The 27411-nt window shown below is 47.3% G+C and overlaps 2 protein-coding genes and 1 pseudogene across 2 annotated transcripts; all 3 read right to left on the reverse strand.

Annotated features, from left to right (window-relative positions):
* Nucleotides 1-5155: 5155 nt before the first annotated feature.
* On the reverse strand, nt 5156-10222 carry LOC132583053 (olfactory receptor 10G6-like). The gene is given in 6 exon segments (XM_060254720.1): nt 5156-5354; nt 6333-7134; nt 7137-7248; nt 8542-8632; nt 9390-9655; nt 10151-10222. Coding segments are annotated over 6 exon segments (1542 nt in total).
* Nucleotides 10223-12162: 1940 nt separating this feature from the next.
* Nucleotides 12163-16669, reverse strand: LOC132583054 (olfactory receptor 10G6-like). The gene is made up of 3 exons (XM_060254721.1): nt 15765-16669; nt 12757-12817; nt 12163-12294 (listed from the first exon to the last, which is right to left on the reverse strand). Exons 1-3 carry the CDS (start codon nt 16667-16669, stop codon nt 12163-12165), a joined length of 1098 nt encoding a protein of 365 aa, XP_060110704.1.
* A 5219-nt stretch (nt 16670-21888) lies between these two features.
* On the reverse strand, nt 21889-22813 carry LOC132583055 (olfactory receptor 10G6-like; annotated as a pseudogene).
* Between the last annotated feature and the right edge of the window lie 4598 nt (nt 22814-27411).

A 27411-nucleotide genomic window follows, 5' to 3' on the forward strand; every position in this document is an offset into this window, starting at 1 on the left:
GAAGGCCGGCGTTGGCGCGCCTTTTCAGCCGAGGGGAGGCGCCAGTCCGAGGAGAGCCGTGCGCGGGCCTGTGCTCCGACTTGGGCATGTCTGCAGAAGCGGCAGCCAGACAGCAGCTGCCGCTATCCTCCGTGGGGCCAGGTAAGAGGGCATGGGATAGCATCGTGGCTGGTTTCTGCCCTTTTCCAGTCCCTGCCGCTGTCAAGGGCGCTTGCGAGTTGGAGCCAGGGCCCATCATTAGGGAAAGGGATTCTTCAAATGTTCCCTCCCCTGGGCGGAAACCTTGTCGCCTGGACATGTCCGGGCAAGCTGGGAACAGTCTCAAGTATTCTGCATTTGCCTCCAAGATGTCACTTGAGCATATGTGATGCTCTTCACATACAGCATAAGCCTTGTTATTAATGGCCTGACTTTAAACTGCCTACCAGCTATGAATGGCTCTGCTCAGCTATATATGGCTTTGCTCACTGTGCTGGATTCCTCGTCTGATAAAGTGTGCTTAAGAGCACACGAAAGCTTACGTTCTAAATGAGAATTGGTTGGTCTTAAAGGTGCAACTTGACTCCTGCTTTGTTTAAAATGCTCGGAACACTTGGGCGCCTGACTTAAAGGAATTTTGTCAACTCCTGATAATGTATCTGAGGAAGTGTGCGTACACCCAGAATGTAAGGAAGTGTGCATACACCCAGAATTAAACTTTCTTTAGCCTTAAAGGTGCCTCTGGACTCAAACTTCCTACTATTGCTTCTAAAGCTTATACCCCAAATTACACACACACACACACACACACACACACACACAAGTTCTTTGATACATTGCTTCATGACTAGACATACCGTTCACCAGTGGAACCAGAAACTTGCATCTTTCCCCCCTCTAAATGTGACTTTGGAACCTTCTTTCCTAACAATTAGAAATCCAATTTTCACGAAGGAGAAAAATAGCTTAGAGTCCCCTTCTTCTCGTTTTCAATATGCTAACCATCTGGGGCTGTGGTGACTAATTTTGAATGGATTTAGAAATATCCTAGTGTGTGGATCCCCAAAGAATTCTTTGAGCCTCTCCAAAGCAATGGTATTTTTATCCCCCCCCCCCCCGAAAGGACAGCATTTAAATTAAAATTCCAACATTGGCGACAATGTGCCTTTTCACATTGGATAGCTTTGTGTCATTGTGAAACTGAATTAGCAATTCAGTCTCAAAATGGAGGGCCTGTAAGTTGTCCGAGGGAGGGCAGGGGTGGGATCTGGAGTAGAGACAGTCTTCTGTGGGCTGAGAATGCATTAGACATATTTCAAGAGGACTGCATCCTGGCAACTTTGCTGTATGTATTTAGCATGTTTTTACTTACATCGAATTGCTCTTTCATTTGGATAAGAGGCCAAGGTCTGGCTCTGCTGGTGGACTTTCTGATGGCACCTGGGTTTTGGCCACTGTGTGACACAGAGTGTTGGACCAGATGGGCCATTGGCCTGAACCAACATGGATTCTCTTACATTCTTATGTCTGAGGCAGTGGTGCCGGGTATTCTTGGTGCTTGGGGGGCAAGAGTGGGAGGGCTTCTGGAGTTCTGGCCCCACTGGTGGACCTCCTGATGGCACCTGGGTTTTTTGGCCACTCTGTGATACAGTGTGTTGAACTGTGTTGAACTGGATGGGCCATTGGCCTGATCCAACATGGCTTCTCTTATGTTCTTAGGTCTGAGGCAGTGATGCTCCATATTCTTGGTGCTTGGAGGGGCACAGTGGGAGGGCTTCTAGTGTACTGGCTCCTCTGATGGACCTCCTGATGGCACCTGGGTTTTGGCCACTGTGTGACACAGAGTGTTGGACCAGATGGGTCATTGGCCTGATCCAATGTAGCTTCTGTTATGTTCTTATGTCTAGGGCAGTGATGCTCTGCATTCTTAGAGCTTGGGGGGCAACAGTGGTCGGGGGAGGCTTCTGGAGTTCTGGCCCTGCTTGTGGTAGACTTCCTGATAACCCCTGGGCTTTGCCCACTGTGTGGCACAGAGTGTTGAACTGGATGGGCCGTTGGTCCGTTGGTCTGATCCAACATGGCTTCTGTTACGTTGTTATGTCTAGGGCAGTGATGCTCTGCATTTTTAGTGCTTGGGGGGCAACAGTGTGGGGGAGCTTCTGGAGCTCTGGCCCAACTGGAGGACCTTTTGATGGCACCTGGGTCTTTTTGGCCACTGTATGACACAGAGTGTGTTAGACTGGATGAGCCACTGGTCTGACTCAACATGGCTTCTCTTATGCTCTTAGGGACACTGACTTGAAATGTACAGACACCAGTCACCTAGCTCTTGTAAGCAAGGGTTTTTTTATACAGAGAAAATGTCATGCATTACCAGAGCTTTTTGAGTAGAAAAAGCCCAGCAGGAACTCATCTGCATATTAGGCCACACCTCCTGACATCACTATTGTTTTTGCAGGGCATTTTTGGTAGAAGAAGCCCAGCAGGAAGTCATTTGCATATGAGACCACACCCCCTGACACCAAGCTAGTAAGCAGTGGGGTGCCGCAGGGCTCAGTACTGGGTCCCATGCTCTTTAACTTGTTCATAAATGATTTGGAGTTGGGAGTGAGCAGTGAAGTGGCCAAGTCTGCAGATGACGCTAAATTGTTCAGGGTGGTGAGAACCAGAGAGGATTGTGAGGCACTCCAAAGGGATCTGTTGAGGCTGGGTGAGTGGGCAGATGAGGTTCAGTGTGGCCAAGTGCAAACTGCAAAGCAATGCACATTGGGGCCAAGAATCCCAGCTACAAATACAAGTTGATGGGTTGTGAACGGCAGAGACTGACCAAGAGAAAGATCTTGGGGTCATGGTAGATAACTCACTGAAAATGTCAAGACAGTGTGCGTTTGCAATAAAAAAGGCCAACGCCATGCTGGGAATTATTAGGAAGGGAATTGAAAACAAATCAACCAGTATCATAAACCCCTGTATAAATCGATGGTGCAGTCTCATTTGGAATACTGTGTGCAATTCTGGTCACCGCACCTCAAAAAGGATATTATAGCATTGGAAAAAGTCCAGAAAAGGGCAACTAGAATGATTAAAGGGCTGGAACACTTTCCCTATGAAGAAAGGTTGAAACTCTTGGGACTCTTTAGCTTGGAGAAACGTCAACTGCGGGGTGACATGATTAGGGTTGCCAAGTCCAATTTAAGAAATATCTGGGGACTTTGGGGGTGGAGCCAGGAGTCTTTGGGGGTGGAGCCAGGAGACATTGGGGGCGGAGCCAAGAGCAAGGGTGTGACAAGCATAATTGAACTTCAAGAGAGTTCTGGCCATCACATTTAAAGGGACTGCACAAATTTTTAAATGCCTTCCATAGGAAATAATGAAGGATAGGGGCACCTTCTTTTGGGGCTCATAGAATTGGACCCCCTGGTCCAATCCTTTTGAAACTTGGGAGGTATTTTGGGGAGAGGCACTAGATGCTATACTGAAAATTTGGTGCCTCTATCTCAAAAAACAGCCCCCCCAGAGCCCCCGATACCCGCGGATCAATTCCCCATCATTCCCTATGGGAATCGTTCATAGAGGTGCATGATGGCTCTGGGGGCGGGGCTTCCCCCGCCGGCCAGCTGGCTGGGGGAGGGGGGAAGCCTGTAAAACCAGGAGATCCCCCTCTGGGACCTGGGGATTGGGAAGCCTAGACATGATATAGGTTTACAAGATAATGCATGGGATGGAGAAAGTAGAGAAAGAAGTACTTTTCTCCCTTTCTCACAATACAAGAACTTGTGGGCATTCAATGAAATTGCTGAGCAGTCAGGTTAAAACGGATAAAAGGAAGTACTTCTTCACCCAAAGGGTGGAATAGATAAAGAACTGCTTTTAACAAATAGCTGACTGGCTTATTCTTACTTATGGGACATCCAGGGATCCCTGGAAAGATCTGATAGTAGCAACTAGCATAAAGGCAAGGGAAATCCTAGCTTGGGAGAAAATCTAAGTGATTAGACGTTCCATGGGGACCTCCTTATAGCTTTGCTTGTTGAAAACCACATCAGTATGCCTGTTTTTGTTTTCCTTGTTTTTCTTGTAAGCTTGCTTAATATAGAAGTCCCACAAGTTCAGGGCACAAGGGGAACAGCTGGGCCAGCAGGCTGCTTGTGGCATTTCCCCCTGTCACATGGTGTGGTGGGGTAATCAGGTTATCAATCACATGACCTAGATCGCACCAGCAGTGCCATCTTGGGGGGGGGGGTGCCGCCCGCAAAGTGACACCACTTCCTGTTTCCCCCCCACAAGTGGTGGCCATTTTGGGGAAGTTACATCACTTCCTGTTTCCAGCAGGGCTCCCTCGCAAGTGGTGGCCATCTTGCGGAAGTGACATCACCGGAAGTGACATCATATCCTGTTTCTGGCGGCGTGCACACACATAGGGGGGCCCACATAAATCTTGGGCCCCGGGCCCCCAAAGCCCTAGCTACGCCCCTGATTCAGCCTTGGACCTGGAACCAGTTCCACGCAAAGAAGACTCATAAATTACAAGTTAAACCATCACATTATGATAGATAACCTAGCATATCTTGCCAGCAACTCTTCAATGGAACTCAAGGTGGTTTACATATGATTATATCCACCCATTTTATATCCACTTTGAGGTGGGCTACGCTGAGACTTAGCAAATGTCCTAAGGTCATACAGTGAACTTCATGTCTGAGTAGGCATCTGAACCCTCATCCTAAATTGACATTCCAAGTTTTACTCTTACAAAATACCAATCCACCAGAAAAAGAAAAGAATGGTTTTAGTCTGATTAAGAACCACTCCACTCCACCCTGCTGGCTGAATAGGAGACAGAAGAGAGTCTATGTACCTCAGTCTCCACAGAGCTAGTTCAACAAGGTAAAATAATCATGGATTAGCAACATCTGTGCTAAATTGCAGTATTGTGGATGCCTAGAATTATTAAAGAACACTTTAATCTCTATCTTGTTTATATTATATATACCATGCATATCTCTCTAATTCCCAGCCTCCATTTTGAAGTAAACCAGATGCATATCTTCAGCCACTTTGACCCCCTCCCCAGCTCCACTCTTATAATCAGCCCAAGTAACATTAGTCAAATCAAGTTGAGGTGATTGGTGATGATAGCTTAGAGTGGAACATAGCCATTCAAGCATGGTACTGTTTAACTGGGGTTCCCAACCCACAGTTTTAACAGAGCGGCCTTCATCTCTTTATTCCTGAATGTGTAGATGACATCCACGGAGTCCTGAGATGCTGGCCTCAAGTAATGGAAAACGACCAGGACATAATAGATAACGACCACAGTGATGTGGGCTGAGCACGTGGAGAAGGCCCGGTGACGCCCTTCACTGCTGCTGATCCTCAAAATGGCGGAGACAAAGAACTAATCCACCAAAAAAGAAAAGAGTGGATTTAGTCTGCAGAAAAACCACTCCATTCCACCACGCTGGATGAACAGGAGATGGATGAGAGTCTAGGGGTAGTTTCACACAGGAGATTTGCCCCGACCTAGCCCTACCTCCCATTCGGATTAAAAGTGCACAATCACACCAGCACATCTGCCCTCTGAGCCGCACCCATATGCACCCCGTCTCCAGATGCCTCCTATCCGCATCAAGAAGCTGCCTGGATTTTCCCCTCAACCCTCCCCCTGAATCAGATGTAGAATGCATAATCGGCTGCTGTCTGAATGCCCTGGAGCGACTCATAAGCCGAAGAGCTGTGTGATCATGTCAAGTCATTTCCGGCAAGGTTGGGATTTTTTTTCCCCTCACCCCTCTCTGAGGTGCTCTTGTCCGCTTCTCTGATTGAAGTGGACATGTGCACCTCAGGGGCCCTTTTTAGAAAAAATGACCCTTTCTGCAGTGGTCCGTGGTTGAGCTGGGCTAGCAGTGCAAATGGGCAACCACAGACAGCTGCTGGGATCCTGTCACTGAAACTGAAGTGGATTTTTTCAGAACAGGATAAAATCATGTTAGTTTCACAGCGTGAAACCAGCCTAGGTACCTCAGGCTCCACAGAGCCAGTTCAACAAGGTTAAATAACCATGGGCTGGCAACATTTGAGTTAAACTCTGAAATTGCTTTTGCCTTAAAATACGTAAAACAAAAACACTTTAATCTCGACTTTGTTTTTGTTTTGTTTTTATGCCATGCATATCTCTCTAATTCACAGCCTCCATTTTGTAGTGAACCAGATGCAAATCTACAGCCACTGTGACCCCTTCCCCAGCTCCACTCTGATATTCCGCCCAACCAACATTTGGTGAGACCAAACTGAGTTGATTAATGATGACAGCTTAGGGCAGAACACAGCAATATAAGCATGCTGTGGTTTACTTGGGATTCCCAACCCACAGTTTTGACAGAGTGGCCTTCATCTCTTTATTCCTGAATGTGTAGATGACAGGATTCAGAAATGGGGTTACTGTGGTGTAGAACACGCTCAACACAGCATCCATGTAGTCCTGAGATGCTGGCCTCAGGTAACAGAAAACAATGGGGACATAATAGATTACTACCACAGTGATGTGGGCTGAGCATGTGGAGAAGGCCCGGCGATGCCCTTCACTGCTGCTGATCCTCAAAATGGCAGAGACAATATAGACATAGGAGGGGAGGATAAGGATGAAGCAGGTTACAGCCACCAAGCTGACATCCACAAAGATCACTATCTCATTGAGAGTTGTGTCCATACAAGGCAGCTTCAGCAGGGCAGGGATGTCACAAAAGATGTAGTCGATCTGGTTGTTCCATCCATAGGGCAATTGAAAGGTGAGGGTCGTCTTTAACACTGAGTTCACGCAGCCTCCGATGATGGAACCCAAACAGAGAGTGAGGCAGGCTCTCCAATGCATGATGTGGCTGTAGTGGGGGGCCTTGCAGATCGCAATGAAGTGGTCGCAAGACATAATGGTGTAAAGGAGACATTCAGCACATCCGATGGAATTCAGAGAGAATACTTGACATATACATTCTCCAAAAGAGATGATTTTCCCACCAGGGAATAAACCTGCAATCAATCTGGGGAACAGAACAGAGGAAAAACCCATATCCAGGAAGGACAACTGACAGAGGAACCAGTACATGGGCTTGTGCAACTGAACATCAGATGCCACCACCCAGACAATCAGGGAATTTCACAGAGAGTCAGAATGTACATGATCAAGAAGAAGAGTAACAGTAGCACCTTCAGTTCTTTGGGGAATGAGAAGCCTGAGATGATGAACACAGCCGGTGCTTTTTGATTTGGACACTCCGTTAGCAGAACATTTACATCAGGGTTGCTGAAACAGGTTCAGGAAGAGTCCCCCCTCCCCTTTTCCACAGCAAGTGCAAGATTACAGTTCCTGTCCCAACATCAATTCACATAACAGAAGACTATCCACTCATGGGTATCTGAGTGGTCTTATTTGCAAAGGAAAGCTTTGATAGACCGAAGACCTCAAGGACTTAACAGCAAATTTATTTATAAGTTGCTAGAATTCAATATGTTTGTGAAAGTTGGAGAGACACACTGAGTTTAAAGTAAGTGGATCAGTACTAAATGTACTGATAACAAACAAATCATTGGATTGATTCTTTAAAAACACTGCCCTCCCATAAGAGATCAAAGTCCTCCCATAATCTGGAATTGATCTTGGAATACAGAGTCAGACACACCACTAGATCCTTCCCAACTAAAGGAATGGTCTCCCCCTTTATGTAGGTACAAAGAGAACTTAAAAGCTACTACAGTTTATGTAGTGTATCGCCATGGCGAGACAACGTAACAACGCAAGTACACTCAACCAAGCCAGACGCGCCCATGCGCAGAGGCGACTGGGCTGTCCCCAGGCGCCCCAACACAGGGCGCGTAAACCCCGCCAATCACCAACTGCGGCGGGAAGTTTAACAGGCCAGGATTGGGCTGGCCTGTCTAGAAGGTTGTACCGGGAGTTGTACATAAGTGGGACCCGGCCCGCGTGTTCCCTCTCTTGCAACGTGCTCCGAATAAAGAAGGTTGCCCGACTCGCGTCTCCTGTTTGAGTACGTTACAGTGGCGACGAGGATGGGATCCTAGCCTCATCGGCTACATCGGAGACCAAGGGCACCATTCGCCGCCGCAGCCACGATGGCTAACCAGGGTGGAAGCACCGGCCACGTCGAGCAGTTCAACCCCGCGAATCCAGAGGCCTGGGAGTCCTACCTGGAACGGGTCGAATGCTACCTGAGGGCCAACAAGGTCACGGAAGACAGCATGAAAAGGGACGTCCTCCTGAGCGTCTGCGGGGCGGCCACCTTCGAGATCGCGAAGGGTCTTTCGGCCCCCGCTCGCCTCAAGGAGAAGTCCTTCGCGGAAGTCAGCAGACTCCTCACCGGCCACTTCTTGCCCCAACCATCGCGGGTGGCCCGCCGGTTCCTGTTCCACAGAAGGGACCAGGCGGCGGGAGAATCGGCCGCCGACTACCTGGCGGCCCTCCGCAGGATCGCCGGGAACTGCACGCTTCACGTGGGGGCTCTGCAACGAGAGGCTCCAACAGAAGCTCTTCGCCAAGGAAGAGCTCACCCTACAGAGCGCTTTCAGCGAGGCCGTGGCGTTCAAGAGGACCTCGAAGACCTTCCCCAAGGCCCGGTCGGACGCCGTGCACCACGAGGATCTGGACCAGGACCGCCAAGAAGAGGGAGAAGCCCACCAGCTGCGCCGGCCAGCCGGCCGGCCCAACTGAGCTGCACAGCGCCCCCGAGCGGCCGAACGTCCTCCAGCGGCAGAGAGGCAGCCTGCCCCCAAGTGCGCCAGTTGTGGCGACCCCCACGACAGGAGGGACTGCCAGTACCGGACCTGGGACTGCCGTAGTTGCGGGAAGACCGGACACATCGCGAGGGCCTGCCGGGCCAGAGCCGGCCGCCGGAAGCCCACTACCCACCAAGAGTCGGCGGAGTACCAATCCACCGCCTCCACCTCCCTTCAGGTACTGAACTTGCCCCCATGCGTTCCCAACAAAATCAAAATGGTGGTCCTAATCGAGGGAGCCCCATGCCAAATGGAGGTGGACTCGGGTTCGTCCATCTCGATTATATCGGAAGAGACCCTGAGATACCTGTGCCCCGGGCGGTGGTTCCAGACAAGACCGGCGGACTTTGTTTTGAGGGACTTCCAGAAGAACCCGGTCCAGACCGCGGGGTGGGCCCGGGTGCATGTAGAGCGGGGGTCCTTCAGGGGGAAGTTGGACATTTTGGTGGTCAAGCGCCAGCTAACCACCTTGTTGGGTTTGGCGTGGTTCAAACCCCTGGGAATACGGCTGGAAGGGGTGGGGCAAATCCTATCCACCAGCGGGGTTGGGGACGCATGCCGCGAGTTCCCCGACGTGTTCGATGGATCCCTGGGTAGCTACAAGGGGCCGGCCATTTCCCTACCGCTGGACCCCACAGTCCGACCGATTAGGCTCAAGGCCAGGCGGGTTCCATTCGCGCTCAAGCCAAAGATAGAGGCCGAACTGGACCGCCTTATGGCTCAAGGGGTACTGGAACCCGTAGAATATGCCACGTGGGAAACCCCAATAGTCACGCCGGTTAAGCCCAACGGAGAGGTGCGGATCTGCGCTGATTATAAGTGCACCATAAATAGGGCACTTCAAGATAATCCGTACCCGGTACCGGTAATAAGCCACGTTCTGGGAGCCCTAGCCGGGTCAAAGATCTTCGGGAAGCTGGACCTGGCACAGGCCTACCAGCAGCTTCCGGTAGATGATAAAACAGCAGAGGCCCAAACCATTGTCACACACCGGGGGGTCTTCAGGGTGCGGAGGCTACAGTTTGGGGTGAGCGTGGCTCCGGGGATCTTCCAAAGCATAATGGATGCTCTCCTTAAAGGAATCCCCAGAGTCCAACCGTTTTTTGACGATGTTCTGATCGCCGCTCCCGACCCGGAGGAATTCAACAACCGCCTCCAAGAAGTGCTCCGCCGGTTCCAGTCAGCGGGGCTCAAAGTCAAGCGGGAAAAGTGCTTACTGGGCGTTCCGTGAGTGGAGTTCCTAGGGTTCGCGGTAGACGCAGCAGGAATCCACCCGACGGAGGAGAAAACACGAGCCATTGTACAAGCCCCGGCCCCCACGTGCAAAGCGGAACTCCAAAGTTTCTTGGGGTTATTAAATTTTTATCACTCGTTCCTCCCCCACAAGGCAGCCTTGGCGGAACGCCTCCACAGGCTGCTGGACAAACACGCCCCTTGGGTATGGGGCAAACGCCATGCCGCCGCGTTCCAGGTGGTTAAAGACACGTTGGTCTCTAATGCGGTGCTCCACCACTTTGACGAGAACCTCCCGGTCATCCTGGCTTGCGACGCATCGCCATATGGGGTGGGCGCAGTCCTGGGGCACCAACTCCCGGATGGGAGGGAGGTGCCGGTGGCCTATTACTCCCGCACACTATCACCGGCTGAGCGCAATTACGCTCAAATTGATAAAGAGGCTCTGGCCATCGTTGCGGGGGTGCATAAGTTTAATGATTACTTATACGGGCGCAAGTTCACAATAGCCACCGACCACAAGCCGCTCTTGGGTCTGCTTGCCCCGGACCGTCAAACCCCTCAAATACTGTCCCAGCGCGTACTGCGGTGGAACCAATTTCTAAATTCATACATGTACACGTTGGTCCACCGAGCAGGCAAGGCCATGGGCCACGCAGACGCGCTCAGCCGCTTGCCACAACCAGACATGGGCCCAGATTCTGCCCCCGCACACCACGTCATGTCGATCGAGTCACTCCCGGAACAGCCCCTCCACGCTGCGGAGGTCGCCAAGGCCACCGGGAAAAACAAGACACTGGCTAGGGTTCTCGACTGGGTGGTGAGGGGGTGGCCAGAAGGGAACATGGGGGAAGAATTTAGACCCTATAAATCGAGGAGGGAGGAACTAGCAGCCCACAAAGGGTGCATATTATGGGGAAGCAGGGTGGTGGTTCCGCCCCCACTACAGAAGCGAGTCCTGGAGTCCCTCCACGAGACCCACCCCGGCATAGTCAGGATGAAGGCCTTAGCCAGGAGCTACGTCTGGTGGCCGGGGATGGACGAGGAGATCGAGAACTGGGTCCGGAGGTGCCAGGTGTGCCAGGAGTCGCGGCCCGAACCTCCCAGCGCCCCCACCACTCGGTGGGAATCTACCAGGAAACCATGGTCCAGGCTCCACCTCGACTTCGCGGGGCCCTTCCAGGGACAGACCTTCCTGATCATGGTGGACGCATACACCAAATGGCTGGAGGTCTGTCCCGTGGCATCCACGTCATCAGCAGCAGCAATCCGAGCGCTGCGCAGGGCACTGTGCACCCACGGCATCCCGGACACTATTGTCTCGGATAACGGGGCCGCCTTCACCTCTGGGGAATTCCAGGCGTTCCTCCAGAGGTACCTGATCAGGCACGTAAGGTCAGCCCCGTTCCATCCAGCCACTAACGGGCAGGCAGAGCGCATGGTACGCACCACTAAGGAAGCCCTGGGCCAATCGTACAAGGCGACTGGGAACACAGACTAGCCGCCTTCCTGTTCGACAACAGAGTAATCCCCAACCCAGTCACGGGGGTTAGCCCGGCCGAACTCCTCATGGGGCGGAAGCTTATAACTCGACTAGACAGGCTACACCCCGACCGAGCGTCAGACATCCGCGGGTCCCCAGAGGTCAGGGACGCAGCCAGGGGGTTCTTTGCAGGCGATCCAGTATACGCCCGTAACTACGCCAGGGGGCCTGAGTGGGTGGCGGGCCGGGTGCTGAGGGTAACAGGGTCCCGCCACTACGAGGTATCCACAGAGGGGAGCCAGGTATTACGGCGGCACATCGATCAACTGCGCCGCCGCACGCTCCCAGAAGGGCCTACCGAAGCGGAGGGGGCAAGACCCGGAGGAGAGCCAGCCGGGCCCCAACCAGAGGACTCCGCATCCGCACCGATCCTACCGACTGGCGAGACCCCTGGGCCAGCAGAGCCCGAATGATCAGCAGAGCCGGATCAACAGCCCGCTGCCGCACCGCTTCCCGCAGAAGCCCCCGTCGCAGAAGACGTGCCTGCACCTCAAGCCGCCCCAAGACGATCTACCAGGGAACGCCGGCCTCCCGCCTACCTAAGGGACTATGTACAATAACTAGGGGGGGAGGAGTGTAGTGTATCGCCATGGCGAGACAACATAACAACGCAAGTACACTCAACCAAGCCAGACGCGCCCATGCGCAGAGGCGACTGGGCTGTCCCCAGGCGCCCCAACACAGGGCGCATAAACCCCGCCAATCACCAACTGCAGCGGGAAGTTTAACAGGCCAGGATTGGGCTGGCCTGTCTAGAAGGTTGTACCGGGAGTTGTACATAAGCGGGACCCGGCCCGCGTGTTCCCTCTCTTGCAACGTGCTCCGAATAAAGAAGGTTGCCCGACTCGCGTCTCCTGTTTGAGTATGTTACAGTTTACTTGTTACTTTCTGGCTACCTATCATTTCAGTTTGTTTCACTCCTAAACTTACAAAGGTTATAGTGATGGAATGTCTGGCTCAGTGATGTAAGTCAAGCTTCTACAAATGCATCAACCTCAGCATCCTGAGGATAGAGGATGATGGAGGAGCCAAAATTTCCTTCCCCAAAAGTGTCTATGATTGTGGGTTGAAGTTCAAACAATGAAGAGTCTTGTGGCTTCCAAAAACACGTCCATACCATGGCATGTAAACCAGAACCTACATGACGAAAGTCTTTCCCATCTCTTCTTATTTGATTCTCCTACTGCTTTCTGTCTATTCGTTCTCTGCTTTACCTTTTTTAATTTGTTTCTTCTAATTACTTCAGATGCATTGAAGAGGCTTCCATCATTTTGTCTGTTAAGAAGGAGAGTGTGTACATGGAAGGGTGTTGTGCACAGGCAACCCAGGCAAAACTATGTATAAGTGTTCATATTTAATTCACCTGCTGCTAGAAACGAAGTGTAGGATGAATGTTCTTCACCAGCACGTTCTGCTTTCTCATATGTCTTTATACAGTTTTATCATCTGTGAGTCACTTGCTGCCACTTTGGTCATTTCCCCAAAGTCTTGCAGACAATACCACTGTTGACCATTATGATGTTTATGATGAGCCCTTTCCACTAATTCCATGGAGTGTCATTAAACACACTGTTTGGAGGAATGGTCTATTTCTATTTGCTATAGATTGATTAGCTACATCCTTTTGTAATCTCTCTGGCTTTGGTGAAGTTATAAAACCAGTGATTTGAGCAATTGACATGGAAAACCATCTGAAACCTCTCTGGAAGGTTCATATAGCCAGTTCTACATGGTGAATTTCCATGGGGAAACCATTGTTGGGGCTAAGCTCTGGTTTTGGGTTGCTTTGAAATATTTTTCTGTAATGGTGCTTTGGTTTATGGTAGATTTGTGTTTCTGATAAAAAGGGTTTATTTTTACCTCCCTCCCTCCCACAAACACACCCTTACAGCCAAACTTGAAGTTATTTCTTCTGCAAGTTTGCCACAAGAAGTTACAACCACACTACAACTCCCCGTCCCAGTGGCAATTGCAGTTGGAGGCTGGGAACTCTGTGTCCCCCCATAAGGACCTGGGCCACTACTTTCTGAACCAGATGCAATTTCTGCATCAGTCTCAAAGGAGCCGTATATAGAGCAAGTTACAGTAGTCCAACCTGGAGGTGACCGTTGCATGGATTTCTGTAGGAAGGTCAGGGCAAGACAGGAAGGGGGTCCATTGCTTGATCTGGCTTAGTTGGAGGAACACCAGTGTAGAGCTTTGAGGAGCTATGGGTTGGGTTGAACAATTAAACTACTCAATATGCATATTAGGAGTAGTGTGTGTAGGAGGACTGGAAGAAAAAAGAAAGAAGTAGGGTGTGGAGCATGAGGCCTAGTCATTTTGGATTGCTGAAAGGCCTCGGCAGAAGAAGTTTTGTCTGGTGTGGGCTCTCCTTTTTTGTAAATCACACTTCTTTTGAAGGAGTTAGCCCCCAGACCGCTCACCTATGAACTGGAGTTGATTACTCCTCTTAAATGGCGAGGAAGGAGGCCCTGAAAACTTTCCTTCCTACTTGAGGCCAGTTTCTGAGGGACTGTGGCTGGATCAGTTTCAACAGCGATTCTGGGACACTGACTACTGGACCAATGTTCCCTCTAATCTGCAGAGCCTTGTGAGCAAAAATTTGTGAGCTACTGACATTAAAGCTGTGTGCTGCTGCATAAATTATTGTGCTCTGGGGCCATCTTTTTTAAGTAGGGTTGCCAATCCCCAGGTGGGGGCAGGGGATCCCCCCAGTTTGGAGGCCCTGCCCCCGCTTCAGGGTCGTCAGAAAGCGGGGGGAGGGAGGGAAATGTCTGCTGGGAACTCTATGATTCCCTATGGAGATTTGTTCCCATAGAAAATCATGGAGAATTAATCTGCGGGTATCTGGGGCTCTGGGGGGGGGGGTGTTTTGGGGTAGAGGCACCAATTTTTTAGTATAGCATCTAGTGCCTCTTCCCAAAATACCCCCCAAGTTTCAAACATATTGGACCAGGGGGTACAATTCTATGTGCTCCAAAAGAAGGTGCCCCTATCCTCATTATTTCCTATGAAAGGAAGGAATTGAAAAGGTGTGCCGTCCCTTTAAATGTGATGGCCAGAACTCCCTTTGGAGTTCAAATTTGCTTGTCACAGCCTTGACCTTGGCTCCACCCCTAACGTCTCCTGGCTCCACCCCCAAAGTCCCCAGATATTTCTTGAATTGGACTTGGCAACCCTATTTTTGAGCTAAGACAAAAATGTATGAGCTAGAGGCTAAAATCTGTGAGGTAGCTCACACTAACTCAGCATAGCGGGAACACTGTACTGGGCTGTTGGGTTTTGAAGGGAAAGAGTTTGGGGAGTGGGGAGTCACTTCCCAGTGTGCCATATTGCATTTTGCCTGTTGTAATGAATAGTTACTTTGCTTAAGCCAAGGTATGTGAGTGGGAGGCCCTAAGCCTTGTATCTACTCTTTTTCCCAATGCCCAGTTACACCAAACTTGCTACATTTTAACACCCTGACAAATACCAAGGTGTAGGTTGTATTCAGTCATAGGATTGGAACCAGAGGTGCCCTTCCACTGATAGAAGACTCATAAATTACAAGTAAAACCATCACATTATGACAGTCACCCTAGCATATCATGCCAGCAACTCTTCAACGGAACTCAAGGTACTTTGCATATGATTGTCATCCCCCATTTTATCTCCACTATGAGGTGGGCTAGGCTGAGACTTAGCAAGTGTCCTAAAGTCATACAGTGAATTTCATGGATGAGCAGGCATCTGAACCCTCATCCTAAACTTACATTCCAAGTTTTAGTCTGACAAAGAACCAGTCCCCCAATACAGAAAAGAGTGGTTTTTTGTCTGATTAAGAACCACGCCACTCCACCAAGCTGGCTGAATAGGAGAAAGAAGAGAGTCTATGTACCTCAGGCTCCACAGAGCCAGTTTAACAAGGTAAAATAACAATGGGTTGGGAAAATTTAGGCTAAACTGTAGTATTGGGGATGCCTAGAATTATTTAAATAAACACTCTAATCTTTATCTTGTTTATTATATTTATGCCATGCATTTCTCTCTAATTTCCATGCTCCATTTCAAAGTGAAACAAATGAATATCTACAGCCACTGTGACCCCCCCTCCCCAGCTCCAATCTGATAATCAGCCCAATCAACATTGGTGAAATCAAGCTGAGTTGATTGGTGATGACATCTTAGAAGCACATAGCCATAAAAACGTATTGCTGTTTAATTGGGATTCCCAACCCACAGTTTCGACAGACCAGCCTTCATCTCCTTATTCCTGAATGTGTAGATGACAGGATTCAGAAACGGGGTTATTGTGGTGTAGAACATGCTCACCACACCATCCACGGAGTCCTGAGATGCTGGCCTCAGGTAATGGAAAACGATCGGGACGTAATAGATAACGACCACTGTGATGTGGGCTGAGCACGTGGAGAAGGCCCGGCGACGCCCTTCACTGCTGTTGATCCTCAAAATGGTGGAGACAATATAGACATAGGACGTCAGGATAAGAATGAAGCAGCCCATGGCCACAAGGCCGATGTCCACCATGGTCACCATCTCATTGAGTATTGTGTCTGCACAAGTCAGCTTTAGTAGGGCAGGGATATCACAAAAGACATAGTCAATCTGGTTGTTCCATCCATAGGGCAATCGAAAGGTTAGGGTCGTCTCTAACACTGAGTGCATGCAGCCTCCAATCATGGCACCCAAGCAGAGGTTGAGGCAGACACTCCAATGCATGATATGGCTGTAGTGGAGGGGCTTGCAGATGGCAATGAAGCGGTCATAAGCCATAATGGTGTAAAGGAGACATTCAGCACATCCAAGGAAATGGAAAAAAAATACCTGACATACACATTCTCCAAAGGAGATGATCTTTCCACTAGGGAAGAACCCTGCAATCAATCTGGGGACCACAATAGAAGGGTAAGCCATATCCAGGAAGGACAAATGGCAAAGGAACCAGTACATGGGCTTGTGCAACTGGACCTCAGATGCCACCACCCAGACAATCAGGGAATTTCCACAGAGAGTCAAAATGTACATAAGGAAGAAATAAAGTAATAGTGGCACCTTAAGTTCTTTGGGGAATGAGAAGCCTGAGATGATGAATACAGCTGGCTGTGTTTGATTTGGACACTCCATTATCAGAACAGTTATATTAGGGTCCTTGAAGCACGATCAGGAAGACTTTTTTACAAAGCAAGTGCAGGGTTACAGTTCCTTTCTCATAACAAAAGGCTATCCACATGAGGTTACCTGAATAGTCTTATGCAGGGGTCATTTTATGGAAAAATAGGTGGTGGAGCTCATCCAGAGATTGGTATGCAGATGTACATACTATACAATGGACAAGGAGGTGGAACTCTCAGAAAGGTTCAGGAGCTGCGCTCCTGTGAGCTCCCACTGAATCTGAGGCCTGGTCTTATGTGAAACGGATGACCTTCTAGGCTGAAGATCCCCTGAACTCAATAATGTATTTACAAAGAGCTAGAATTCATTATGTTTGAGAATGTTGGAGACACACTGAGTTTAATGTAAGTGGATCAGGGCTACATATGCTGATAACAAATAAAGCGATAGACTGATTCCTTAATCTGACTGCGCTCTCTGACCTGGAAGACCCAGGATAGCCTCTTTAATCAGATCTCTTGAAGTTAAGCAGAGTCAGCTGCGGTTGGTACGTAGATGGGAGACTTCCAAGAAAATCCAGGGTTGTCATACAGGTTGGTAATGCCAAGCCAACTTTGTCTGACTCTTACCTGGAATGCTCTACACAGTTGCCTTAAATCAGCTTGATGACACTTTCCCCATTAAACATCAGACTCCTCCCACAATCTGGAATTGATCTTGGAATATAGAGTCAGACACACCATTAGATCCTTTCCAACTAAAGGAATGATCTCCTCCTTAATTTAGGTACAAAGGTAACCTAAATCCTAGCACAGCTTACTTGTTACTTGCTGGCTACCTAACATTTCGGTTTGTTTCTGCTATAAGTTTGCAAAGGTTATAGAGATGGAATACCTGGCTCAGTGATGTAAGTCAAGCTTCAGCAAATGCATTAGCCTCAGCATCCTGAGCACAGAGGATGATGGAGGAGCCAAAATTTCCTTCCCCAAAACTGCCGATGATTGTGGATTGTAGTCCAAACAATGAAGAATCTTGTGGCTTCTAGAAATGCTTTGATATCATGGCATGTAAACCAGAACCTACTTGACGAAAGTCTTTCCCAACTCTTCTTACTTGATTCTTCTACTGCGTTCTTTCTTTTACCTTCTGTAGAGATGTTGCTTTACTCTTTCAGGTCTATGTTTTCGAACTGCTTCAATCATCATGCAATGAAAATGCTTCCATCATATTGTCTGTTAAGAAAGAGAATTTGTACATGGAAGGCTGTTGTGCACAGACAACCCAGGCAGAACTATGTGTCTAGATGAGAGATCGTCTTTAATACAGGTTCACCTGCTGCTAGAAATGAAGTGTAGGATGACTGTTCTCAATCAGCGGGAACACATTCTACTTTCTCAAATGTCTTTATACAGTTTTATCTGTGAGTCAGTAGCTGCCACTTTGGTCATTTCCCCAAAGTCTTGCAGAGATGTCCGCTGGTGACAATTATGATGTTTATGATGAACCCTTTCCACTAATTCCAGTGAGTGTTGTTAAAGACACTGTTTGGAGGAATGATATATTTCTGTGTGCTACAAAGTACACAGGGGGAAAAAATACCCTTCTGAATGATTAGCTATATCCTTTTGTAAGCTCTCTGGCTTTGTCAAAGTTATGCAACCAGTGATTTGAGTAACTGACATGAAAAACCATCAAAAACCTCTCTGGAAGGTTTATATAGTCAGTTCCACATGGTGAATTCACCACGGGGGACCACTGTTGGGGCTAAGTTGGGTTTGGGGGTGCTTTGAAATATTTTTTGGTAATATTTTGATTTAAGGTAGATCTGTGCTTCTGAAAAGAAAGCTTTATTTTCACACCTCCCCCACACAGAAACACACCCTTGCAGACAAACTTGAAGTTATTTCTTCCGCAAATTTGCCACAGGAAGTTACAGCCACACTACAACTCCCAATCCCAGCGGCAATCGCACTTGAAGGCTGGTGTGAGGAACCAGTCAGGGTCAGCTTAGGAAGATGACCACTATAAATTTTTCCCCAGTCACCTTCTTTCAGTCCCTCAGGCACACACACAGAAATTCTGTCAGAACTAAAGAAAACTAGGTGCCAGACAGTTTAAAATCAAAAATCACAAAAAAGATTTATTGGTCCAGAAAAGTTAAGGGAGAGAGTTAAAATATTATTGATTAGATCCAGGGCATTCTTTGAGCAGGAATGCACAGGAACATGGTTCCAGCTGGCTTGGTGTCAGGGGGTGGGGGCTAATATGCAAATGAGTCTCTGCTGGGCTTTTCCTACCAAAAAAAGCCCTGTGCGAAACAATGGTGACATCAGGGGTTGTGGCTTAATATGCAAATGAGTCCCTGCTGGGCTTTTTCAACAAGAAAGCCCTGATCAATAGCAACGAATCAGTTGGCAGGCAGATGATTGGCAAAATAATCAATTACTAAACAAAGAGATTTGTCAGGCTGAGATAAAATTAAATATATAACCCTGGCATAAGATATTTAAACTACCAAACAGGCAGGCTTTAGAATTCTGCAGAACTCTCTGACAGGCAGGCAGTGCCCACTGGGCTTTAGGAATGCTTTGCAGTTCAGATGATATAGCCCTATGCTCTGGCTACTCAAATCATAAAAATAATAAACTGACAGTCACTCCTTTTCCACACACACTGAGAACTCCTGACTGGTGCCAGATTAATTCTCCCACACAGACATACACACTAGCTTACAAGACTCACACCTCTGAGAGCTAATAATACCAGTCCCTCACTCCTGTGTGTCTCAGCCCCAGCTAGTTTTCTAGTCTGAATCTTGGGAATCCCCACTGTCCACCAGAATCCAGTCCTCCCTTCAGAGTGTTTGAATCATCTCAGTTTGACAAGGAGTCTGCCTTGATGTGTTGGCAGAACTCCCACAGAGAGTTTCTCTCTCAGAAGGTGCCTGGTTCTGCCTCCTTCTGCCTATAAACTTTCTTTTAGACAGAAGCTCAGCCCAGCTCTGTCTCCCAAAGAACTCAGCCCCACTGGCTGTTCTCAGCTCCTCATCCAGTTGCTTCACACCACAACTGACTAGCGTAAGTCCCAGCCTTCACACTTCTATATCTCACTGAAGACTTCTCCTCGAAGACTAAATTCTGAAGCGTTTTTACTGCTGCAAGCCCTTTCACTTCGCTGCATTTCAGTTGCCATGACTGCTTCCCAGCCAAACGTTGCAAGGCTGTTCCCAGCTTCTCAAGCTAAGTTGCCTGAGTCCATCACAGCTGGCAACTTTTAACTGCTCATAAGGACCCATGCCACTACTTTCAAGACCAGTTGTAATTTCCGGGTCAGTCTCAAAGGTAGCCCTATACAGAGCAATTTACAGTAGTCTAACCTGGAGGTGACTGTTGCATGGATTTCTGGAGGTAGGTCAGGGTGAGTCTGGAAGGGGGTCCATTGCTTGCACTTGTGGGAGGAACACCTGTGTAGAGGTTTGGGGAGATATGCTGTTGGGGTGAGCCATTAAACTGCTCAATTTGCATATTAGGAGGCGTGAGTGTAGGAGGACTGGAAGAAAAAGAAAGAAGATGTAGGATGTGGAACATGAGGCCTAGTTGTTTAGTCTCTCGAATGACTGAATTGCTGAAAGGCTTCAGCTGAAGAAGTTTTGTCTGGTACAGGCCCTCTCTTTTTGGAAATCACTTCTTTTGGAGGAGTTAGCCTCCAGACTGCCTGCCTATGAACTGGAGCTGATTTCTCCTCTCGAATGGTGAGGGAGAAGGCCCTGAGAACTTCCCTTCCCTCTTGAGGCCTGCTTCTGAGGGACTGTGTCTTGACCAGCTTCAACAAGAAAACAGCATTTCTGGGACACTGACTGGAGTGTTGGGTTTGGAAGGGAAAGAGTTGGGGGTGGGGAGCACACTACCCAGTGTGTGCCATATTGTATTTTCCCTGTTGTAATGAATACTTATATTGCTTAATCCAAGGTGTGTGCGAGGGAGGCTGTAGGTCTTGAATATGCCCTTATTTCCAATGCCCGGATTGCACCAATCTGGCAACATTTTGACACAATGACAAATAGTAAGTTATAGGTTGTATTCAGCCATAGGATAGAAACCAAAGGTGCCCTTCCAGTAATAGAAGATTCATAAATTACAAGTTAAACCAGGCTTCATTTTGGGCAGGAGCTCACAGGAGCGGTGCTCCGGAACCACTAAATTTTATTGTGCTTTTACTTTCTTAAACATGTCCACCATCCAAAAAATTGCTTCTGGGCTCCATTGTTCAAATGCCCTGTGAGCATTTAACAACTTTAAGATTGAACAAACTTTCTAATTTCGCCCCCCACACACACACACACAAATGGAAAAATAGCCAAAATATATAAAGCAGACAGATGGAAATCTTCATCAGGCCACAGAGGCCCCATAGGAGAAAAGTAATTTAGAAAGTATGATGGGAGTAAGGTTTTATTATGACCATTATAATTCAAGAAGCATTTTAAGGTAGAAACTGATCTGATATAATGTAGTACACCTTCCAGTGATGTCAGGTGTTTGTGGAATATGCAAATGAGTTGTGCTAATGAGCTCCGGCTGCTAAACCGTCACATTATGACAGTCAACCTAACATATCTTGCCAGCAACTTTTCAGTGGAACTCAAGGTACTTTGCATACGATTGTCATCCCCCATTTTATCTCCACTATGAGGTGGGCTAGGCTGAGTCTTAGCAAGTGTCCTAAAGTCATACAGTGAACATCATGCCTGAGTAGGCATCTGAACCCTCATCCTGAACTGACATTCCAAGTTTTAGTCTGACAAAGAACCAGTCCACCAATACAGAAAAGAGTGGTTTTAGTCTGATTAAGAACCTCTCCACTCCACCATGCTGGCTGAATAGGAGAAAGAAGAGAGTCTATGTACCTCAGGCTCCACAGAGCCAGTTTAACAAGGTAAAATAACAATCGGTTGGAAAAATTTGGGCTAAACTGTGGTATTGTGGATGCCTAGAATTATTTAAATAAACACTTCAATCTCTATCTTGTTTATTATATATATGCCATGCATTTCTCTCTAATTCCCATGCTCCATTTCAAAGTGAACCAAATGAATATCTACAGCCGCTGTGACCCCCCCCCCCACCCTCAGCTCCAATCTGATAATCAGCCCAATCAACATTGGTGAAACCAAGCTGAGTTGATTGGTGATGACAGCTTTGAAGCACATAGCCATAAAAACATATTGCTGTTTAATCGGGATGCCCAACCCACAGTTTTAACAGAGAAGCCTTCATCTCCTTATTCCTAAATGTATGGATGGCAGGATTCAGAAACGGGGTTATTATGGTGTAGAACATGCTCACCACACCATCCATGGAGTCCTGAGTTTCTGGCCTCAGGAATAGAAAACAATGGGGATATAATAGATAACTACCATGGTGATAAGGGCTAAGCATGTAGAGAAGCCCCAGCGATTCCTTTCGCTGCTGCTGATCCTCAAAATGGAGGAGACAATATAGACATAGGAGGTCAGGGTAAGGATGAGCAGGCCATGGCCACACGTCCGATGTCCACTATGGTCACCATCTCATTGAGTGTTGTGTCTGCACAAACCAGCTTCAGCAGGGCAGGGAGGTCACAAAAGATGTAGTCAATCTGGTTGTTCCATCCATAGGGCAACTGAAAGGTGAGGGTCATCTCTAACACTGAGTGCACACAGCCTCCGGTCATGGCACCGAAACAGAGGGTGAGGCAGACTCTCCAATGCATGATGTGGCTGTAGTGGAGGGGCTTGCAGATTGCAATGAAGCGGTTGTAAGCCATAATGGTGTAAAAAAGACATTCAGCACAGCCGATGGAATTCCGAGAGAATACTTGACATATACATTCTCCAGAAGTGATTATCTTACCAGCAGGGAAGAACCCTGCAATCAATCTGGGGCCCACAATGGAGGAGAAAGTCATATCCAGGAAGGACAAATGGCAAAGGAACCAGTACATGGGCTTGTGCAACTGGACGTCAGATGCCACCACCCAGACAATCAGGGAATTTCCACAGAAAGTCAGAAGGTACATGAGCAAGAAGAAGAGTAACAGTGGCACCTTCAGTTCTTTGGGGAATGAGAAGCCAGAGATGATGAACACAGCTGGTTGTGTTTGATTTGGACACTCCATTATCAGAACATTTATATCAGTGTCATTGAAGCAGTGTCAAGCAATTAGATCTCAAAGTAACCAGTCCTTGAATTGAAACAAAGTATGGTTTATTGATAATCCAAGATGCCTCTAGTGAGCTAGGTATTGGAACTGATACACAGTAACAGTGAAGGGCATACTTAAAGATGGCACATCAAAGGTTCTCTAAACAAAGCTATATTCACGTGTGAATCTTCACACGGTTCCTTGCTTATCTCCTGTGGTTTCTTTACCCTGGGACCAGGCATGGGAACCTGTCCCTTGTGGCGCTTATCTTCAAAGGCACATTCTTGCATTTGTTAGTAACAGTGATAGGGGTGCGAATTACTATCTTCTACTTTGATGTGCTCAGCTTGGCTCAGGGTTAGTAACATTCATATAGTCGTATGGATACATTCAGTTAGCATAAAAATATCAGAAGAAAGATTAACATTGCTTGACAAGCAGAACCAGGAAGCCTTTCTTGTTCCTTTTCCAAAGCAAGTGGAGGAATACAGTTCCTGTCCCACTATCTTTTCACATATCAGAAGGCTAGCCACACTTTTGTACCTGAATAGTCTTATGTGAAAGGGACTGAAGACCCCCAGAACTCAACGGTGTACTTAGAAAGAGCTAGAATTCAATATGTCTGTGAAAGTTGGAGGCACACTGAGTTTAAAGTAAGTGGACCAATCCTAAATGCACTGATAACAAATAGAATGACTCCTTAAGCAGACTGCCCTCCCTGAGCTGGAAGACCCAGGATAGCTTCTCTCATCAGATCTCTGAAGTTAAGCAGGGTCAGCTGCACTTGATACTTAGATGAGAGGCCTCCAAGGAAGTCCAGGGTTGTCATTCAGGGGCAGGCAATGACAAGCCAACTTTGTTTGGCTCTTGCCTTGAAAATTATATGAAGTTGCCTTAGATCAGCTGTGACTTGATGGCTCTTTCCTGTTAGACATGATGTCACATTCCTCATGTATTCTCGAAATGATTGTGGAATAGAGTCAAAGCAAACATAATACTAGATCCTTTCCACCTAAGGGAATGAATGGTCTCTTCCTCCTCAGGTTAGGCACATAGATTTCCTAAAAACAAAGAAACAACATTCATGTTCTAAAATAGCCTTTCACTCAGTGCTTTTTTGGTAGAAAAAGCCCAGCAGGAACTTATGTACATATTAGGCCACACCCCTGACACCAAGTTGCAATATCCAAAAGAAGGGTCAGGAAATTCCTTAGTCATCACCTCTCCACCTTGGAAACCCATTTGTTTGTAGCACACCTTTCTTGTTGCTCAGATCAGGAAATTCTGGGTAAACTCCAGAAGTGTGCCTTCTTCTTGAGGTTCAGGTCATTCCTTATCCGTTAAGCAAAAAATTGGGAAGCACTCTGCATATTATATGCTCTCTGCCAATGACATTTCTGGATATTTAAATATTTTGGCTTTAGGAATGCTGACATATGAAATTTACACTTTATGCTTCTTACAGCTGGTTTTGTTAAGTTTAAAAATCATGTGGCATAGCCTCAAACCATGAGAGTGGTGAAAGAGAAATGCTTTAAAGAAGTATATACGCTAGTTAGAACAATTCCTTAGCCATCACCTCCCCACCTCGGAAACCTATTTGTTTGTAGCACACATCTTTCTTGTTGCTCAGATCAATATTTTGAGTCACCTTACTAATAAAATAATATTGTCAAAGATTTCAGGTTTTCACGGCTGGTAACATCATTAGGGTTTGTAGAATCTTTCGGGATCAAGTGCCGTGTTCTACTGGAGAAAGTTTTCCTTCCAGACGTTTCGTTCTCAGCTGCGGAGAACATCCTCAGTGGCGTTGCAGCCGGAGCAGGCGCTCAGACCTTCTTGGCTGCTGTGCATCACTCAACTTGATCCCGAAAGATTCTACAAACCCTAAAATAATATTGCACTGTTCCCTAACAAAAGGGGTCAAATATATATTGCAAAACTGTTCATAATTGTATATGTTAATGAACGAGATAACGTTTTCCAAATAATAATAATAAGTCATAGTGTGCTTATTTTCCCCAGTTGTTGATTTGGAAGAGCTGGTTTTTAAAAAGTTCATTTGGGGTGGAGCAGACTGAGTGATGTATGTTATAAAATAAAACAAAGATTTGCACAAATGTTTTATGTTGACTTAGCACCTTCCACCCACCCCCAGTTGCTTTTCTGTATTTTTTTTTGGGGGGGGGGCAAAGCCACCAACTGTAAACATTAGGGACCACCTAGCCTGATAAGGTGCTGCTAATGAAGAAAGGTGTCCAAAGCAGATCTATTCTGAATCCTACTCAGATCTGTTCCCTGGGGCTTATTCTAGGAAAGTGGTCTTAGCAGGGGTCGCTTTGTAGAAAAATAGGTGGTGGAGCTCATCCAAGGATTGTTATGCAGCTGCACCTATTATTCAATGGACAAGGTAGGTGGGGATGAGCAGGGGGAACCCTTAGAAAGGTTCAGGAGCTGCACTTCTGTGAGCTCCTGCTGAATCCAAGGCCCGGGTCTTAGGATCACACTATGAGTATGTTTAATACTCAAAGGTTTCCTCAGTTCAGCAAGAAGAAGAAGAAGAAGATATTGGATTTATATCCCGCCCTCCACTCCGAAGAGTCTCAGAGCGGCTCACAATCTCCTTTACCTTCCTCCCCCACAACAGACACCCTGTGAGGTGGGTGGGGCTGGAGAGGGCTCTCACAGCAGCTGCCCTTTTCAAGGACAACCTCTGCCAGAGCTATGGCTGACCCAAGGCCATGCTAGCAGGTGCAAGTGGAGGAGTGGGGAATCAAACCTGGTTCTCCCAGATAAGAGTCCGCACACTTAACCACTACACCAAACTGACTCTCCACCATATATCATTCAAAATGTCCACAAAGGTGACAAGTATCAATTTCCACGGCTCACGAGTAAAGGCAAACAGACCACTCTCAAGTAAGCAGCTTGTGCAAATGTAACATGCATTCACTTGTAGGATACAACAAAACTTGAAGGACTGCCTATACCCCTCTCCAAGGAAGGGATCGGAAACATGCTTACCATTTTAGCCAGTTGACGAGGAGTCCAATAAATTTGTGAAAACGGCATTCTGTCATCGCACAAACACTTTAATTCCACACAGAAAGTATTTTGGAAATGAACTGTGAAGCTATTTGCCAATTGTAGTGATTTATTGTGACTTCTGGAGGAACTGCAATAATTTCAACGGTCTTTGGAATGTGCGATTGCAAATGGAGATGCTGCTTACTCAAGAGAAGTCTGTTTGCTTTTACTAGTGAGTTATGGAAATTGATATTTGTCACCTTTGTGGCCATTTTGAATGATACATTGTGATGCACATGCAGTTTCACATTGTGTAAAAATTTGTCGTTTTGTATAAATCTGATAAGATATCGATTGGCTAATATATTCACGGTTGTGTTCTCCTTGTTTATACCCAAGACAATACAATAACAATAAAAATGCAAGCCAGTAAAATAACAAGCCATAAAACAGAATAGATAACTAGAAAGCTGATAAGTTAAAGCCCCTGCTGAAAAACCTTGGTTAAAAAGACGCGTTTTAATCTGGTGCCTAAAAGGAATTGAAGTAGGTTCCATGTTGGGTTACCAGCTCTGTGTTGCAAAATTCTTGGGGATTTGGGGGGAAGCAGCCTAGGGAGGGGGAGCTCAGCAAGATATAAGGGACCTCCTTTCTCCATATGTTCCCCAGAGAGCACTGTGTTCAGGGACACAAAACCTACTATCTATCCCCAGACCAAGGAAGGCCAGACTGTGCTCTACACGGGCTAAGGCCTTCTCAGTGGCAGCACCAACAATGTAGAACGCCCTTCCAGATGCCAAAAAGACCCTGCAGGATCTCTCCTAATTCCACAGGGTCTGTAAAACTTGAAGGACTGCCTATATCCCACTGCAAGGAAGGGATCAGAAATGGGCTTTCCATTTTAACCAACAGGCCTTTAATACCTAAATGGGCGAGGACTGCCATCTTACACTATTGAGCGACATCACTCATGAGGAATTATGATCACTATAAGATCACTGTCAAAAGAAAGAAAGTTATAATCCTGCCTATATGGAAGTTTTGAGCAGCACCATGAGATGTATTTTAATTGCTATTTTTTTGTTTTAAATTGTAACCTTCAATTGTTTTTAAATTCACTGTTAGCCACCCTGAGTCTGCTTGCAGAGAGGGCGGGATAGACAACTAAAGGAATAAATAAGTAAATAAGGCCAAAGCACCCAATCTCCAAAGCAGCCATTATCTATTAGGGGATAATCGTTGTTATCTGGAGGTCCTTCATAGAGGTTGGGAACCCTAGCACCAGGTGAGCCTCAATTGGGAGGGGGTTCCAAAGTTGAGGTGCCACCACAGAAAGTGCCTTGTCTCTGGTAATCATCTGCTTCACCTCTAATGCTGGGGGCACAGACACAGCTCTTGAGAGGCAGTTCTTCAAGATTTCCTTGATTCAGATGAAAGTTAATCACTTGTTTACCTCCTGAAATGAAGTGATTAATATGGGACAGCACTGCATTCTAAGAAATTATTGTTGTCCTTAGTTGCATGTAGTTCATTGCTGGGTAACA

Source organism: Heteronotia binoei, chromosome 15, assembly GCF_032191835.1.
Source record: "Heteronotia binoei isolate CCM8104 ecotype False Entrance Well chromosome 15, APGP_CSIRO_Hbin_v1, whole genome shotgun sequence".
In the NCBI taxonomy this organism is placed as follows: Eukaryota; Metazoa; Chordata; class Lepidosauria; order Squamata; family Gekkonidae; genus Heteronotia; species Heteronotia binoei.

Excerpts from the sequence above, each read along its gene's own strand:
- LOC132583054 (XM_060254721.1), bottom strand. The coding sequence starts at position 16,669 with ATGGAGTGTCCAAATCAAACACAGCCAGCTGTATTCATCATCTCAGGC. Across the intron at positions 12,818-15,764 it reads AAGGCTGGTCTGTCGAAACT|ACAAAATGATGGAAGCCTCT; the intron begins GTGGGTTGGGAA and ends CCTTCTTAACAG. Across the intron at positions 12,295-12,756 it reads GAAGAAACAAATTAAAAAAG|ACAGGCCAGCCCAATCCTGG; the intron begins GTAAAGCAGAGA and ends ACAACCTTCTAG.